The 18118-nt window shown below is 39.4% G+C and overlaps 1 protein-coding gene across 9 annotated transcripts in view; it reads right to left on the reverse strand.

The window, feature by feature from the left end:
• Window positions 1-18118, reverse strand: part of GTDC1 (glycosyltransferase like domain containing 1) — a 236937-nt gene that overhangs the window by 170052 nt on the left and 48767 nt on the right. For 8 of the 9 annotated variants that reach the window (XR_014159033.1, XM_081872548.1, XM_081872552.1 and 5 more), the window contains one exon: window positions 2795-3005. Coding sequence is in view for 8 of the 9 variants with exons in the window: in XM_081872548.1 (XP_081728674.1) it covers window positions 2795-2973 (179 nt within the window). In the remaining variant the exon portion in view is untranslated. Of the gene's footprint in view, window positions 1-2789; window positions 3006-18118 lie in introns of those variants that run through there. The other variant, XM_081872555.1, reaches the window with a different exon arrangement.

Here is an 18118-nt window from a genome sequence, read left to right on the forward strand (position 1 = left end):
TCCTAGGACATCTTTAAATTGAATGGGATTCCTTCATTGTACATTTTACATACTGGAAAGTTTTGTTTCCAAAGCCCAGGGTCTCATTTTGACCCCTTTCTGAAGGTCATGTTCACATACATTCTTAAACTTCCCACTCCCCCTCCGTTTTTAATTTGAGTTTTCAATCTGATAACACATGGCAGTCTAACAAGACACACACATGCACAGCAGTCGTCAAACAAGTTGGTAGATTCCTTCCCATCATTTAGTAGGGTCACTGCTATTGGCATGAGAAGTAACCATGCAAATCGAGAGACCTGTGAGTAACACTGAAGATTGTTAGTGCTATGACATGTGCCCCAGTCACTTGGAAGTTGCTTTCAAATGCCATCCAAGCAGTAGTAATATATTAATTGGGCTGGAGTTTCTAATGACACAGTCATACAAGCCACTGTCCCAGCTTCCTTCAATTGATTTACACTGAATGCCAGTCAGGGCTGGTCCTCTGCCCGCACTTAATTTTGAGTAATTCTGACATGCTTAATTGTGAAATGTTTAAAGTTGTGCCATATATATATATATATATATATATATATATATAAAATTACATACAAAACAAGCAGAATAACAAAACTTTTCAAGGGAAATGTGTAGGGGGTTACATGGATATATTTTTTTAAACAACTTGTCACTTTTTAACTGAAAAGCTACCATCTGCCAACATTTTAATCACAAGCAAAGCTTATTAATGCAAAGTGAATGTTGATGATCATATTGATGTCTTCCTGAATAATTTTCAGGTAGGCTCTTTGGTTATATTATTAATTGTTTTACTTTTTTTCTGTCAAGTTTCTTCCTTTCTCATTATCTGAGAACTACTTTGAATTATTGAACCTGCTTCTTGAACCTATAGCCGTGACACCTGGAGAGTGCCTTCTACTGCAGCCTGATTGTAGTTCTAGAATCATTCATTTTTTCTCCCATTTACATTCCTATTGAACCTGCACCTATATAAAACTCTCTGAATTATTTTCTCTGTGATCAGATACCAATAGCAACAGCAGGGCCATCACCTCCTCATTATGCTGTATTGGTTAAGCGTAGATTTAGTTGGTGTTTATGAAGGTTACATTGCACATAAGTACATGACAGATTTGCTAACTTTGAATCAGTTTTTAAGCTTCTAGTACTTTCTGTTAAAATGTAGGTTATTTGACAAATTGGAATTCAGTTATCTCAGGTCAATGTAACTGTACGTTAAACTAATGAAGTGTATGGCTATGAGTTATGTCTGATTAGCTTAATACAGCGAGCGCTGGACAGCTTGGGCTGCTGACCTTGAAGGAGCTGAGATAACATTGCAATGCGTTGGAGGATGTGGTTGTGATGTAGAAAAAAATTTACATAATAGTTTGTCATACATACTCCTACAAAATAGGATTGTTTCGAAGTCGAGCAAAGCAAAACCCACATTCAACCACCTCAGGCAGAACAATTTTTCCCCCTCTGAAAAGTTGTTCCAGACTGGCAGCTTAGATGCAATAAGAAGAAGCAGAGAACAGCCAAGGAAAAGCCAGAGAGAAAATAAAATATATTTAAAGGGCTTTATTTTAAATGCTAAAAAACGGACTTACTCCACATAGTCAAAATGCACAGCAAATACTTCAAGGTGGCATAAAATTAAACTTAGATTCACATGACGCAGCTCATGGAGCTGGTTGCTTAAGTCCACTGGGGAAGTTTGGGTCTGAAAAAACCAATCCCACCAAATGCTGTCAATCTATTGAAACCGTACTTATCCCTTAGTGGTGGGAATTATCTGGAGAATAAACAAATCCAAGTGTGAGGAAAGACAATTGAGAAAGAGTCCGTCCTTACATATTTAATTTTTTTGCCCCTTATTAGGGGCTTAGAAAAGCCAAATAAATTCAGGATTGAAAACCGTGATTATTTATTAGCTTGCTCGGTGAGTGTGTTCCCAATGAACAAGAAACAATTTTCCAGTTTGTTAAAAGGCTTCCTGTGCTACCTACAAGACTGCCCAAAGCCAGTGTTGTGTTGCAGAGAGAATGCTAGTTTTGAACTGAGAAGACCTCGCTAATTGTTGGACTTTATGGAAGTCATTCATTCGAAGCCTAGCCCACCTCACAGCATTCTGTCAGAATAAAACTTCTTATTGGAAGAGGGATAAGCAAGTGGTCCCTGTGCCCAGGAGACAAGTCCATTGCCTAATCTGGACAGGGTTGCACTTTCTCTGGACAAGCAGTTATGCAATCCGGGGCTGCTCTTTGATCCGTGTCTGTCGCTAGGCAGAATACACATACAGCCAGTGTCCAGAGAACCAAGCAGTTAGCTGCCTTGGACATGCAGAATTTTTGGTGTGTGTTTCTGGAAAGCAACTCATCTACCTTTTCAAGAGTACACTGTGATATGAGCATGAGACTTGACTGTGCAGAGTTTTGTTTTGCTTTTAAATCCCACACCACCGGGCATCCTTAAAAGTAGCTTTTTGGATCTCGCCCCATGTGTACATAATTGTATGCAGAGCTATGTCTTTACGGCATGGTGGCACCGGTTTTATCATGGTGCATGACCACTCACAAGGGCATCTGTTCTCTCACATCACCGTTTGTAGAACACAGTTGGCTCTGAGCAACTGGAAATGCCTGGGATTTAAAGTGGAAACGTTCTCATGTATCTAAGGCACCTACCTTAGGTGATCTCAGTTCCACAGAAAGGTTGCTGAAGTGTATATGAGTAAATACGGAAATTGAAGATCTGGAGTTACGAAGGTATCCATAGCTCGCCTTACCTGTAGTCCATGCTGGCTGGGACAGCTTGCATGAAGTAGAGTGCTGCAGTCCTTGCTCTCCAATGCCATTTCTTTGCAGGGAGAGTAAACAGGACACAGTCTTCTATTTCTTCTTGTAGGAGATCCACTAGCTGCCTGTGTGAACCTCCATAAAAAGCTTCAATCAGCAAAACGCTCATTCTCCTATACGTTTCCAAAGTTGCCCAGGATTCTACAAAAAACAAAAAACCCCATATTAATAAAGCCTACATTATAATTATTTCATTTAAAAATGTGTCATATAGAATCATGATAAAAGCGGAACCACATTACAAGAGCTCAGCCAGTGAGCTCAATTTTAAAGGGATTCAATCTTTTTGTTTCATTAATAAGTTTAACTTAAAAAAGACTAATTAAAATTGCAAGCATGGAAAAAGGAGAGTATCTATTAATCAAAGTCACATTCCATTAAAATTTAGGTTACAATTAACAGTTCAGTCATACATGCATGTGCTTGAAAATGTTTAGGCTTTTAACTTAGCAGATTACTTTAAAATATACATTTATTTTTAAGTTGGTGCTTGCTGTTTCTTCAAAATATCGCACATTTGTTTTCTAATACAGATTGCCCTGTGACGGATGGTACATAAAAACTGGAAGACATTTCAAGCACAGTTCAACCAAAATAATCTTTCATACTAAAGGCAATATGGAAAGATGACTAAAAGAAATCTGACTAGGGGCAGCCCAAGGAAACCCAGGCTGAGTTTTCAACCTCAAGGACATCTACACTTAAAGCTACAGAAGGCTGGGAGCAGAACTAAGTGACATTTTCAGCCCCTAGAGGAGATGCAAAATACATTATTACATCAAACTAGCTGGAACAGAACAATATTGTACACTTTAAGAAGGTTGTTCACACTCTCAGCCACAGGGCAGCTGACATACAAAACCAAGGCAGAAACAAACAAACAAACAAACACAACACAACATCCCCCCTAAAAAAGAGAAAGCAGAATAGTCTGTGACAAGTGCTAAAAAGGCTCAAAAGCTAGAGACAATGTTTGGATGCTGCTAAGTAGAAAAATGATAGTGTGTGTATTTTGATTATGATTTTCGTGTAGTCCATGCACTTACCCTTGCTGTTTTAATTCAGAATTATTCTCTCCTTTTCCAAAGAGGAGGACATGCTGCCCTGTGCAGAATGGGTATATGAAGCATCATTGACTCTTTTCAGGCAGCAGATCATACCTTAATCTGATTGACAAGAAGCTAAGAGAGCCAACTCCCATCAGCCCCAGCCAGCGTAACCAGTGGTCAAGGATCATGGGAGTTGCAGTCCAACAACATTTAGAGAGGAACAGGTTCCCTATCTGTGCTCCAAACACTAAAGAAAATTATGATGCCAATGATGATGTTGAATTAGGTCTGGAGAGACCTAGATTCAGATCCCAATTGTGCCATGAAGCCTGCTAGGTAGTCTTGGGCCACTCACTCTCCACCTAACCTTTCTCAAAGAGTTGTTGTGTGGATAAAACATAGCAGGGAAAGATTGATGTGTGCCACCTTGATCTCCCTGGAGGAAAGGCAGGATATAAATATAGCAAGGTACAGAACAAGTGGCAAAATGTCCTAGGCTAGGCTAGCCTTGACCCCGATACACGCTTTTTGAACAGCAGACCACCACACTGTACCAGGCCACATCAGAAACTGATTTAGAAAGTTTCCTCGGTTTCAGTTCTTACATGCAGTATAGGGCTGTCGTTTGAGAACCTAAGTGCAAGTTCCCCATGGGCATTAAAGATGAGGTCCACATTTCTTTCAATCCCAGACACAACTAACAGCAGAACTGGATCGAAATACATTTTCTCACCCCACCACCAAGCCACGCCCATTCTCAGGAGCAATTAAAACTTGTACAAATTAATATTGTATATTATTATTATTATTAGTTGTAGTAGTAGTATTAATCTACACATTTTAATTAGTTATGCGACATATTTGTATTAGCAACAATGAAAGCAGGATGAAAGTATGTAAATCATGCCAGCACTGCATTTCTAGTTTTCCTACAATCTCATACGGTATCACGTATTATTCTTGTTTTGCTTTGGTGTTTTGTTTTGTTTTTAAAAAAGCTATTTCCCTTGACCTAGCCAAGTTAAGGTAAATATACGCCATGTACTCCTAGGAGATCTTGAAAAGCCACCGGTGATAAATGGCCTGAGAACATTTACCCTATCAGATGGAATGCAAAGCTCAATTAGGTATAAATCATTTCAGGTATTTTAGCCATTTCAAAGGAAACAACAAATATTAGAAAAACATTGCTGCTTTCTCATTACAGTACTTCCTCTCTCAAGGGTGTCTCTTTGGAATCAGTAATTCTCCGTGATGTACTAATGGCATGGTTCCAGTCTCAGGAGTGCATCACTGTGCGGCCTGAAAAATTCACTGTTCTGCATTACATCATAGTCACACACACCCCAGCCCCCAAGAAGGTACATTGCTAAGAACCTTGATATTCAAAATACAGGTCAGCTCCTCCGTGAACAGGATACAGGCAGCAGCATTCTGTTCTTTGAAAACTTCCACCTTTTGTTCCAATACTTAAACAGTGTATCTGCTTCTGATCATGAACACTATTTCCAACATAAAATAAAAAAATTAAATAGGCACAGGACAAAAAATGTTGGCGAAGGCTTATTCCAGACCAGTATATATTTTTAAGCTAAAGTCAAAATACACAACACTTTTGAGACAGAACCAAATAAAAGCAAGCTAGGTTCTATACCAGAACAATTATATATTATGTATGGGCACTCCTGGTAAGTGGGAAATGCAACTCAGAAATGGAATAAATAAAAATAAATCATAAACGCTGCACATAAAAGTCTCCTGATAAAATCAACACAATGCCTGCCTTATACTGCTTTGAACATGCAGATTTTCAGTAAACTTGGAAACAGTTTTTGCTAGCACTGGGGTAGAGGTAGTAAAAAGAAAATGACAAAATACAAATATTAGGTATAGATGAGCTATGTGGAGGGAGGGACCAGGAAACAGTACATAAAGGACATTTCATAGGTCACTAATGGCTCATTTTTTGAGCCACCAGGTGTCCTTGACTGGTTTCTCTTTTGAGGAACCAAAGATTTTCACATGTCAAATACAACTGGCAACTTCACAGATGTCTAGAATGCACATGGTGTTCATTTCTGCCTATGATAATTGTGTAAATAAGCAGGTAATAATACTACTAATACTAATAATTTTATTATTTATACCCCACCCATCTGCCTGGGTCTCCATAAAATTTGTATTTTATGATGGACCTCCAGAATGTTCTGCTACTGATAACATCAGAACTATCACAAACTATACTGACAGCACGACATGTCAGAAAATTCTTCATTCAACTAAAGAAAATTTACAGCAGTTATACTGCTACCAGCGTTGAAGCTACTGTAAGCAAGTATGTCTGAGAATAAACTTATGCAGGGTTGTATATTAAATTTGACATCTTAAAACAAATCATCATTACCATCTTCCAATGACTGTTGTACAAGGTCCTTCCTTTAGAACAGAGAGAGGGAATCCTTTCTCAGCCAGAGGCCATGTTTCCTCATGAACAAACCTTCCAGGTGCCACATCACACACTGAGGCCAGAGGCGTAATGGGACAGAGCCACAGATGTGACATGAACAGTGAGGGAGATGCTGCAGTGACTTGCAACACCTGTGCCATGTTTGTCTTCCTCCCTGAGAATGTGCAAAACTACACTTGCAGCAAGTTCAAGCTGGTTGCCTTTATGGAAGAGAAGGCACAGCAACTTGAGCCTCACCTGTCCACACTTTGACCTATCAGACAATATGAGAAATTTCTAGAATTTCTCTGCCCTGGAACAGCGATGTGGAGTAAGAGGATAAGGGGACAGCTAGCTACTTTACATGAATTCAGATCTCCAGGGCCTGATGAGCTGCAGCCAAGGGTACAAAAGGAGCTTGCGGATATAATCTCAGTCTCTGTCTATAATCTCTGGGAATTCTTGGAGAACACGTGACCCTGCAGACTGGAGGCAGGCAAACGCTGTCCAAATCTTCAAAGGGGGGGGGATGAAGACCCAGGTAACTACAGACCGATCAGTTTGAGGTCCATACAAAGAAAGGTCCTAGAACAGATAATTACATGGTTGGTCTGTGAGCACTTAGAAATGGATACTATAATTATTAATACCCAGCATGGGTTTCTCAAAAACATGTCATGCCAGATGAAGCTCATTTTTTTCCTTTTCCTTTTCCTTTTTTGGATAGAGTTACAAGATTGGTGGATCAGGGGTATGCTGTGGACATAGTCTATCTTGATTTCAGTAAGGTTTTGGACAAAATTCCCCATGATATTCTTGCAGAAAAACCGGTAAAATGTGGGACTGGACTAAGAAGAGTTTAGAGGACTGTACAAAGAGACCAGGGGGTGCATTTGGCCCATAGGCCTGAGGTTCCTGACCCCTGCTTTAAAGAGACTGTCCTAAAGCAAATGTGTCAGAAATACTTGCTCATTTTTAGAATTACTTGTTCATTTTTAGAATTTCTAAAGTATGTTTCTAAAATGTAACCGAGGCAGCAAGTATAGTTAACACTGCCATAGTAAAAAATATGGATTTGACTCCTAAGATAAAGGCTACAACTGTGACAGTCCCAGTATTTTCAAACTAGAGCTCGGGTTCAAGAGGCATTTTCACTTACAGATTCAGAATTCTGGGATGGGAGACAACATGAGCCCAAGACTTGTGCTGGCTCAGGCACCTAATGCTAAGCTCTATTTTAGTATTCCATCTTTATCTTGTCCAAATCCATGCATTCATACATATCACTCTAAATTTCTACTCTTCTCTGAAACTTACAAAAAATATTAAATAGCAAGAGTTTTCATCTTTCACAGATCACATGAGCTATGCAAGTAATAATAAATTGCAGTTGTTGGTTGGTTGGTCTTTTTTAAAAAGCATACATACAAAATCAAAAAATCTCATTCAATTTGCTGAGGGTTTATTAAAGAAAATGCACTTACTCTTTCATATGTACATTAATAAATGTGGTTTCACAGATGTCAACCTAGCTCAAATCACAGAGCCATAGTTAGCCCCCCTACGGTGACCTAATGGGCAGTGTAAGTTACATATTGTATTTAGAAGTTGTTCCAACAAAACATTTTAGCAATCATGAAAAATACAGGGTGCAACAGTTAATATATTCCATAGGTAGATAATTTCTTTGGTTATAGGAAACAAAAGTATTGAGTTTCAGGAATGGTTCTAGTGATGGTTAAAGGCCCACACAAGGGAAATTTGCTCAACAAAAGGTACAAAACATAACATCTCTCTCTGCACTACTTAGAGGAACAAACATATCTAAATACAAACAAACAAAAAGTGTATGTGTACATACACCCAACTCAAAATTAAATAGGTATTACCATGATATTTGCTTGCTTTAATGCCACCTCCTCTCTTCACCCAGTTTTAAATACAGAACCATGGGGAAGAAAACCCCACCAAAATGTTTACTAAAATAATTTCAGTTACCAACCATGCTTGTCATTTCTCATGGAAACCCCAGCTAATAAACGCTGCAACTGCATTTTAACAAATGTGGTAAAATATGACTAATAAAAGTATAATGAGCATATATTTTGAACAGCTATATACATGTTCAAAGGAGACTATAGTAGCATAGGTACAGTAAATTGGGGGTGGGGGAGATCACACTGTTTTGACAAAATGATAAAGTTTCTTTCTGGGCAAGTTATGTACAAATTACAGCCAACAACCAACTTTCCCCAGTCTTTCTAAACAAGTTCCAGTTATTATATATATTTTCCCACGCATTGACACAATATAAGTAACATTTAAGCTGCAATTCAGTTTAAAAAGCAATTCAGCTTACATGACAGATAACTGTTTGAGTTCATTACCTTAGGCTTTACAATTTGAGGAATTTATCTGGAGTGACCATCATGTTCTTCTGTGAGGGATTGAAGAAGAACTGGGGGAGAGCCAATGCTCAGTGGTATATGTTTTACATGCAAACCAGCCCAGATTTGCTTCCTGACACCTCCAGGTAGAACTGACAAAAGCACCGTCTGAACCCCTGAAAAGCCACTGCCTGCCAGGGCAGACAAACAATAAGGGGACCGTGGACCTCCAGATGTTATTGGACGACAACTCCTTTAATGCAGCAGCATTGCACAGGCCACAGGCTCCATCATCATTAGAGTATACAAGTGGTCTTCAGATGGGTCAGTAGCCATAACTTGTTTGAAAGTGAAACGACTCAGCAGGAATTGGGGGGATGCTGAAACCCAACACTTCATTTGGGCTCTTTCTTGCTTGTGTACAGACTGCTAAACCATGCATAAGCATTATGCGCACACCAAATCTACCAGGAAAAGCAAAAAGCAAAAACAAAACCTAACAAGATAAATATTTCTGAAGTAGGTTTCTACACCAAGGTGACTTACAATGTGTCTTAGCATAGTAGAATAAAGAAACATGTGATGTGCCAAAACAAGTGCACTTGTCTGCTTCTCTGGGTCAGTTTTTGCTTGAAAAATTTTATTTTTAAAAAAGTGCTTGCTGCATGGGGCATTTCCCCCTCATTTAGTTAACACATTAACTGGAGGAAATGTACCCAAGTGGCAAAAATCAAGATATATTGGGTGATTATTATTGGTTTTTGCCCCTAGCATCCCCCCCCCAAAAAAAGAAAGAAAAGTGTAAATTGTTAAGTGGCTGAAATTTGGGGACACTGTATACTACTGTGCAGCTCATAACCAATTAGGAGAATTGCATTGTTTGTCTGCTTCTGTATTGTTTCTGCAATGAAAAGCACGCTCAGGGTAGATTTCACCCCATTTTTCATCGGAAGGTATTTGACAGACACAGTTTCTCCAGTAGCAGAATGTGGGGTGGGGTGGAGCCACAGAGCTCCCATCCCAATGCCAGAGTTGCCGCTGCTTTCCTACACAAGGCTGGGATGATGTGGCAGCAGGGGCAGGTCTTTGAGTGGAACCAGTGGATTGGCAGCAAGTTTTGCCTTGTGCCAGCCACAGGGCCACAGTCTCACTCCTGTAGAGCTTCATAATGTATTCACAGTACTATGAAAAGCACACAATGAAGCCAAATTAAAATGGTTCGCATGAACATACTGTATGCAGGGGTCAGCAAACTTTTTCAGCAGGGGGCCGGTCCACTGTCCCTCAGACCTTGTGGGGGGCCAGACTATATTTTGGGGGTAAAAATGAACAAATTCCTGTGCCCCACAAATAACCCAGAGATGCATTTTAAATAAAAGCACACATTCTACTCATGTAAAAACACCAGGCAGGCCCCACAAATAACCCAGAGATGTGTTTTAAATAAAAGGACAAATTCTACTCATGTAAAAACATACTGATTCCCAGACTGTCCACTGGCCAGATTTAGAAGGCAAATGGGCCAGATCCGGCCCCCGAGCCTTAGTTTGCCTACCCATGGTATAAAGGAACCATTTCTATCTGAACACACACACACACACACACACACACACACACACACACACGTGTATACTCCACAGTTGAACTGCAACATCAGGAAATTGAAAGTTGTAACATAAAAATGTCCCAGTGACCATTAATCTACAGACACCTTATAGTACAAGGCATAATGACTCCTACTGGAGTTTTACATATTTAAAAAGTAACATGCTATAAAATCTGTGTATTACACTATGCATGAAACAGAACCGATGGCGATATAAATCCTTAAAGAAAAGTTGTTAATGTGCATGCAGAGTAGCTACATTTTAAACCTCCATATCTCAGCTGCTTTAATTTTTTGAACTATGCAAAGACACTAATGGCCTTTATAATTTCATGCCATAAATTAAACTTGTTTTCAAATTATGGGAAAGCAAAAAAATGGTTTCAAGCCAAAGTCTCTCTCTCTCCCTGGGTATACATATGTATACACTGTATATTATATACAACATTTAAAAAAATTAGCTCGTTTTCCCATTGACACTTTTCGATGCTGGATCCAGAATGCCCCAAAACAGAAATGCAAGGCCTTGAGTTCTAGTAGAAGCTAATAATTAATGTTTTAATGTTTCAATGTTTTAATGTTATATTTTAATCTTGTTTTTAAGCTATATTCATTCAACTTGTTTTTATTATTGCTTGTTAGCCGCCCTGAGCCCGGCCTTGGCTGGGGAGGGCGGGGTATAAATAAAATTTATTTTTATTATTATTATTACCACAAAGATAGACTGTTTTCTTCAATTTCCCTTCCTACAGTATCCCAGTGTTCTGCAACCTTCCAGGGCAATTCCACTAATGAAAACTCTGGATCCAACCGGAAAAATCCCCAACCTAAGTCTATCTGCACTGCACTTAGTTCAGTGTTTTAGGTCAAACACCAGGGGTGAGAGAGGGAACATCCAAAAGGAAAAGGTAGGTACTACCATACTCCCGCATCAGACCTGCATGTAGACTGTGCCAGCAAGGACCACAGCAGCGCCATTTCCATAGAAATAGTCAAGAGAACTAGGAAAAAGTCTCCAGGATATTGATTATGGGTCAGAGGTGTCTCAGATGCACATTGACAATTTTCCAAGTAGTTGTACAGATAAGCCTTACATGTCAGCTCTGTTGACAAGTTCATGCCAAGGCAAGTAGCCATCACAGAAAAGCAAAAGCAAGGCTCAAAGAATTGCAAGAACAATCTGTGTGTTGAAGCAGCCATGCTCAGCAAACAAAAAACAAGGCACCTCCATAGCTGCCAGAACCCCTCTCTGTCTCAGGCTACATACACATCACATTACATTCTAGAATCAATGGAGACTGAGTTCTTCTTCTTTTTCTACATGCCGCACACACAATCTACATGTACTGTGATTGGTTGTTGTTGTTTTTCTCCAGAAAGGCACTTCTGAAGAGACTGATTCCATATCAAAAATAAAAGATTTTTCTGCATTACCCCACAATATGTCCAGTTAAGAACAAATGAAAACAGATGTAGGCAGTGCTGGTAATTGAGAGTTTATGCACACCTGCACAAGATGTTGTGTGGGGGCATATACTGAGATCTCAACCACCACTTCCTTCTTCATCCACCTGAGGCATGTGCAGGGAGGAAAAGGCATGGATAACCTAATCAAGGTGGAGGGTTTTGAAAACACATTAAGCATCCCCACCTACCCTTGTTGTTGACAGGAATTAGACTCGATAGGGGAAGCAGGTGGCGCTGTGGGTTAAACCACAGAGCCTAGGGCTTGCCGATCAGAAGGTCGGCAATTTGAATCCCCACAACGGGGTGAGCTCCCGTTGCTCGGTCCCAGCTCCTGCCAACCTAGCAGTTCAAAAGCACAAAGTGCAAGCAGATAAATAGGTACCATTCCGGCAAGAAGGTACATGGCGTTTCAGTGCACTGCTCTGCTTCGCCAGAAGCGGCTTAGTCATGCTGGCCACATGACCCGGAAGCTGCACTATGCCATCTCCCTCGGCCAATAAAGCGAGATGAGTACTGCAACCCCAGAGTCAGCCACGACTGGACCTAAAGGTCAGGGGTCCTTTTACCTTACATTGATAACATGTAGAGGAGAAGCATGAACAATTCTGGATTCAGGAAAAACTGCACTTTTGTACTACAAATAGTACAAATAGGTTGGTGTGTACGCAGTTCTAATTCACCAAAACTTTTAAGGTAGCTACCAAACTAAGGAATTCGAAGTAGTTAGACTATGTGGTACTGCAAGCACTGACAGACCAGACAGTACAGTCATCCTGAAATAGCACAGCTTTAAACATGTACAGTTCAGCATGTATAGCATCTATATCAAATACTTTGGATTCTAAATTCAAAGTTACCACCTTTAAAAATAAATAAAAAGAAAGATTCAGACTTCCTGCTTGATTTCAAAGCTTTGGAAACCACTTGTCAATAAACAGTATTATTAAAGTGGTATTTATGGTTCCACATGTGACTATAATGCTGATGGGATGTTTGCCCGCATTTCATTCAGGTCATGCTCGCATCTCAAAGAATCTTGTTTTCAACTCTTAATAGTACAAGATTATCAATTCCTATGACCTCAGTGGCTCACATTAGATTTAACTGGATGAAAGAGGTTAGATTAAAAATAGTGTTACATCTCCCATTACCACACCTATTAGTTCTATAACCACTCTGAGATATTTTAAACATGACAGGGGAAGATGTTATTAGCTACTTCCCTATTATAGAAAAAGAATCAGTCTGGTAATAATAGCCTACTATTTGATAATCTCAGACATTTAGGCCTGGACATATGGAAAAACTGTGTCCTGTAGCATTTTCACTAGGTCTTAAGTTCTAGCCAGCTCCAGCTAATATTTTGTTTGCTAATGATACAAATATGGTATGATCTAAGGCAGTCCTACTGAATTCAAGGGGACACAGTACATGCTTATAAGCAGTTCTGTTTATATGAATGGGGTTTAAGTTTCTGCATAACCTTGTACACATTTACCTAGGAGTAAGTTACATTGAACACAAGTAAGCATACATAGGATCATGAATGTTGGGTATCTTGTGTCTTATAATTGCACATCAGACTTATCTTGAAAGACACAAATTTTATCTGGTTTTCAAAAATTCTATAGAAATTGGAATTGTACACAATTTTAAAATCAAAGCAATCTATGCACCTAAATATCCAGAAGACAAGCAGTGAAAAACCCCATATATATATGAAGAACCCTGTAGTTGTTTGGGCTATATATATGTTGTTGTTGTTTAGTCGTTTAGTCATGTCCGACTCTTCGTGACTCCATGGACCAGAGCACGCCAGGCACTCCTATCTTCCACTGCCTCCCGCAGTTTGGTCAGACTCATGTTTGTAGCTTCGAGAACGCTGTCTAACCATCTTGTCCTCTGTCGTCCCCTTCTTCTTGTGCCCTCAATCTTTCCCAACATCTTCTCATGAGGTGGCCAAAGTATTGGAGCCTCAGCTTTACTATCTGTCCTTCCAGTGAGCACTCAGGGCTGATTTCCTTAAGAATGGATACGTTTGATCTTCTTGCAGTCCATGGGACTCTCAAGAGTCTCCTCCAGCACCACAGTTCAAAAGCATCAATTCTTCGGCGATCAGCCTTCTTTATGGTCCAGCTCTCACTTCCATACATCACTACTGGGAAAACCATGGCTTTTACTATATGGACCTTTGTTGGCAAGGTGATGTATATATATATATCACAGTATAAGCTTTTCAGAGCAATATATATATATATATTCAAGAGACTAGATTAGATTAGAAATCTATATTCATTTATATTACTAAAAATTCCAACATGATACTCTTTTAAATTCACAGGCTGGTTTCTACATTATAGTGTCTCCTGTTTAGGAGAAACTAAGATCTGAGCAATATCATCACTCAAATATTAGACAAAAGATGACACGAAACCCTCTCTGTATACCTCTGGTTGTGTTAAAGAGAGAAGATTGAATCAATGATTTTGACAAGCTTTCAAAAGCAACCTAGATAGCATTGTGCTAATTATTTCTTGAACAAACCTTAAGCATGGAGAAATTTATTAACAAAGATTGCTGGACACAAAGACTACATATCAGAAACAATACTTTGCATTATAGGCTATTTGTTTTTATGTGCTGAGTCTATTCTTCAGGAATCTAGCAACGAATATACTTCTTATTTATAAACATGCAAACTTACATAAACCGAAAATTTTCTGATACCCTATTAAATTTGCAATTTACTTAATTTAATGCATATACTAGAATCTTATAAAAGAATGTCTGCTATTGATTACTTATTTAAAATATTTCTATTTTGCTGTTCATCCCAAAGTGTCATAGCAGTTTGTAAAAATAGAAAAATATAATTGAACAACATTAGTCATGCAGTAATACAATACAACATCAAAAGGTTTAGAAAGAGTAAAACTGAAAGACAGAGTGTGAAGGCTGTATGGAAAAGAAAATCTAATGTGGCCTTTGCAAGTGGTGGGATGCAGTAAATGGCCTCATTAGATCATCTGGGGTACAGATCATATGGGACTAGTCTATTCCAATGCATGGGGTTACCTCTGAAGATGGTTCAGAACGTGGAACACAGAACGTGGAGCCTGCCTAGTAATAGGTGTAACTTCCAAAACATCTTAAAACACTCCTGTGAGTGATGCTCTGTACACTCTGTGTCCAGATTGCTCCAACTACTGGTTTGGCAAGCAGTGTGCACCTGAGAGTAGTCACAATCTATCTTGTATCCATTCTGTCGTTCCTGAAATACTGACTTTTGATGTGTTTTCCCCCAAACCAGATTTGATCCAAATTGAGAAAAAGAATGACCTAACTGCATTTTAAGCTGGTAATGTGTACATTCACGGCTTGGGTAGTTTTACTAGTGTAGTTGTTGTTTTTCAAAAATATAGTACTTTTATTTGGCTATAAAGCAAATAAGTGTAGTAACAGAAGAATAGCATACACTGAATGGAAAAATCATTTTGCCTTAGTAACATTGTTTTTACTACTGCCTCCAACCTTCTGACATCTCATAAAGCTCTCCAAGTGCCTATTCACATTCTTGGTCAGTTTACGAAAAATTAGTACACTTCTCACCAATCCCAACCAAGGCAGATGCTAGAACGAAAGTGCCTCTGGTTAGTTATCAGTATGGCAGATCAATAGTTCCTGAACTCCAAGCCAAAGTTTGTTTTAGAAGGGATTTTGTCCCTTAGGCATTGAAGCTTATCACTAACACTTCTTGGTAAACGTTGCATCTATGAATTCACCCCTACTGGAGCTCAATATAAAGGAAGTTGCTCCTTCTTCCATGTTCCTTGCAGGAATAGTATTAATGGGCAACAGCAGTAGTAGAGAATGCTGTTCAGGGCCAAAGTAATTCACAACCAAGCCTCTAGCACTACTTTCGTACACAGCAGCACAGGTCTCAGATCAATTCAATGCAGAGACTCTTAGGACCAACTCTGTGATGTGCTAAACCAGAAACACACACATACCAAGCATCTTACCCCATGTTTACTGCTTTCAAAAGAACCAGCCCCTACAGTCCATGCAAGTTCATTCCAGGGCGAACAATTCTGCAATGTGCGAAAATGCCCAGATGCGGATGCAAGCCTTTTACACAATGGAAGATTAAGGAAGCTATCAAGGCACAGATAAGAGTTGGCAAAACAGACACTTTGTTTTTGTTTTTTTAAAAAAACACCTTTACATTTTATTTTATTTTTAAAAAAATTTCAAGTTAAGGATAAAACAAAGCAGATGCAAAGGGTGAAGACTAACATAACAAGCTTAATACTCAATAACATGGCCTACTGATAAACTTAACGTTTTCTTCTCCCTTTGATTTTCTATACACAATGTACTTCACAAGCTCTATCTGCAGTGATGACAAACCAGCAGAAAATAGCATATTGGGCCGCAATGTGTCAGTGATATTTCCTTAGAGAAAATTAAACAAACACAGATTGTACAAGGGTACACACCTTGTGCAAGGGGTACAAGGTGTTATTTCAAGAAACGCAGAGAAGCTAGGCCTGCTTCAGGAAGTTTCACAAATATATTGTATTTACAGAAAACTGACTTTTGTTACTCATGTGTTGTATTTTATGCATTTATATATCACCCTTCAGTGTAAAACATTTTTACAATAATTGGACAACTAGCATGCTTGAGCAAAGCAGTAAGGTTTTAAATCCCAAAAAAGGATTCCTGTGCTGAGAAAACTGAAATTAAGGGTTTCTTCATAGATTACTCTATGAGTAAAACACCAACAGCAGCATCTCCTGAGCAGAGTTTCATTCTGGGGTTGCTGCTTGTCTATGAAAATCTGCTCCCAGGAGGGTTCGGGGACTCTTAGAGCTGGTTTTTGGAGTGCAGGAGGCAGGTTGTGGGAGGGCAGGGAGATAAATTGGTAAAAATCACTCTTCTCCCTTCAGCCACGGGGATCCCAGTCCTGGATCGAACGCATTTCATGGATGGAAGGAGCCACATCATTTGCAGAACACGAAAGTCTGGATCTAACCCTTTGAGGAGTTTAAAAGGGGGGAAGGGTATAATCCAGGTTTGTAAATCTATATTTACTGTATACTATAGTTCTGCACTAATACACAGACACACACACACAATGTGTATATGTATATGCATGCATTAAATATATAAATGACTCGATTGACCCTTTTCCTCCTTTCCATCCTGCACCAACAGCATTCAGATAGAAACACCATGACGAAGGCTCAAAAGGATATACATAGGTCATGAGTAAAAACATGCTGCCTTAGGGCCCAGTAACTAGGTGGAATCACAGCATCAAGGAGCTAACCCAGAAGCTAAATAGGCATGTGCAAAAAAATTGTGGTTTAATAACTTGCTAGAAACCCAATGCCTAAGAGTGGAGAGTTGAGGCTTTGTGACGCCACCATTCTCTACTTCCTTCTTAAAGGAACCATCTCAGAGACCAGAGCTCTACTCCTTCCCTCCCAAATCCACCATCCTTGGCTAGCCAAATTGGTGTCCCTCCAGGTATTGTGACCTACAACCATTGACCATGCTGGCTGGAGGGCATCATGTTTACTATCCCTCAATGTACAAATAAAGCTTCCTGAGATGTCATTTTATAGTCACTTGAAAAATCCACTTCAGGAAGTGTGCTTGACAGCCAGGATGTGCACAAATCCCCATGTGCTAAAGCACTCTGCCGTGTCTTGTGCATTAGCACATCCAAGGTGTGTGCTTTCTGGCTGTTAAATGTAGAACCTGTCATGCATCTCTGCTTATTTACAACCATCACTGACACGCGGCAGACCCTTACGATATTTTGCCAGGTGCCTGATGACACCTAATAATGTCCACTGGCATGCCTGAAACATTTATCAAAATTCGCCAACTGCTGCCTCACAGCACTTTCAAGCCATGGGGAGCTCAGGAAATGAGGCCAACTTTTAGGGATTTAGCTGTCACAAAACATGGGCTTAAAAAAAATAAAAAATACTTGCAACTTACCTGCGAATTTACAAACTTCATCCCACCCCAGTGTGATCTTAAGCTAGAAACAAGACAACTAAGACAATGCTGAGGCAACACTGGATTGTTATTAGGGCTGAAAATCAAAATCATATGAGTTCAAGGTGATTAAATCTGCATTGTATATAAACAAACAAAAATTTTTAATGTTGCTGCTGCTTATTTTTATTGATGATGATGATGATGATTATGTTTGTCTCACAACACAAGCCCTTTTTTGAAAGAGAGAAAGGGGTTTTCCGGGCTCAATTCAAAGTGCTGGT

The sequence above is a fragment of the Podarcis erhardii genome (assembly GCF_964252035.2).
Source record: "Podarcis erhardii genome assembly, chromosome: 1".
Classification (NCBI taxonomy): Eukaryota; Metazoa; Chordata; class Lepidosauria; order Squamata; family Lacertidae; genus Podarcis; species Podarcis erhardii.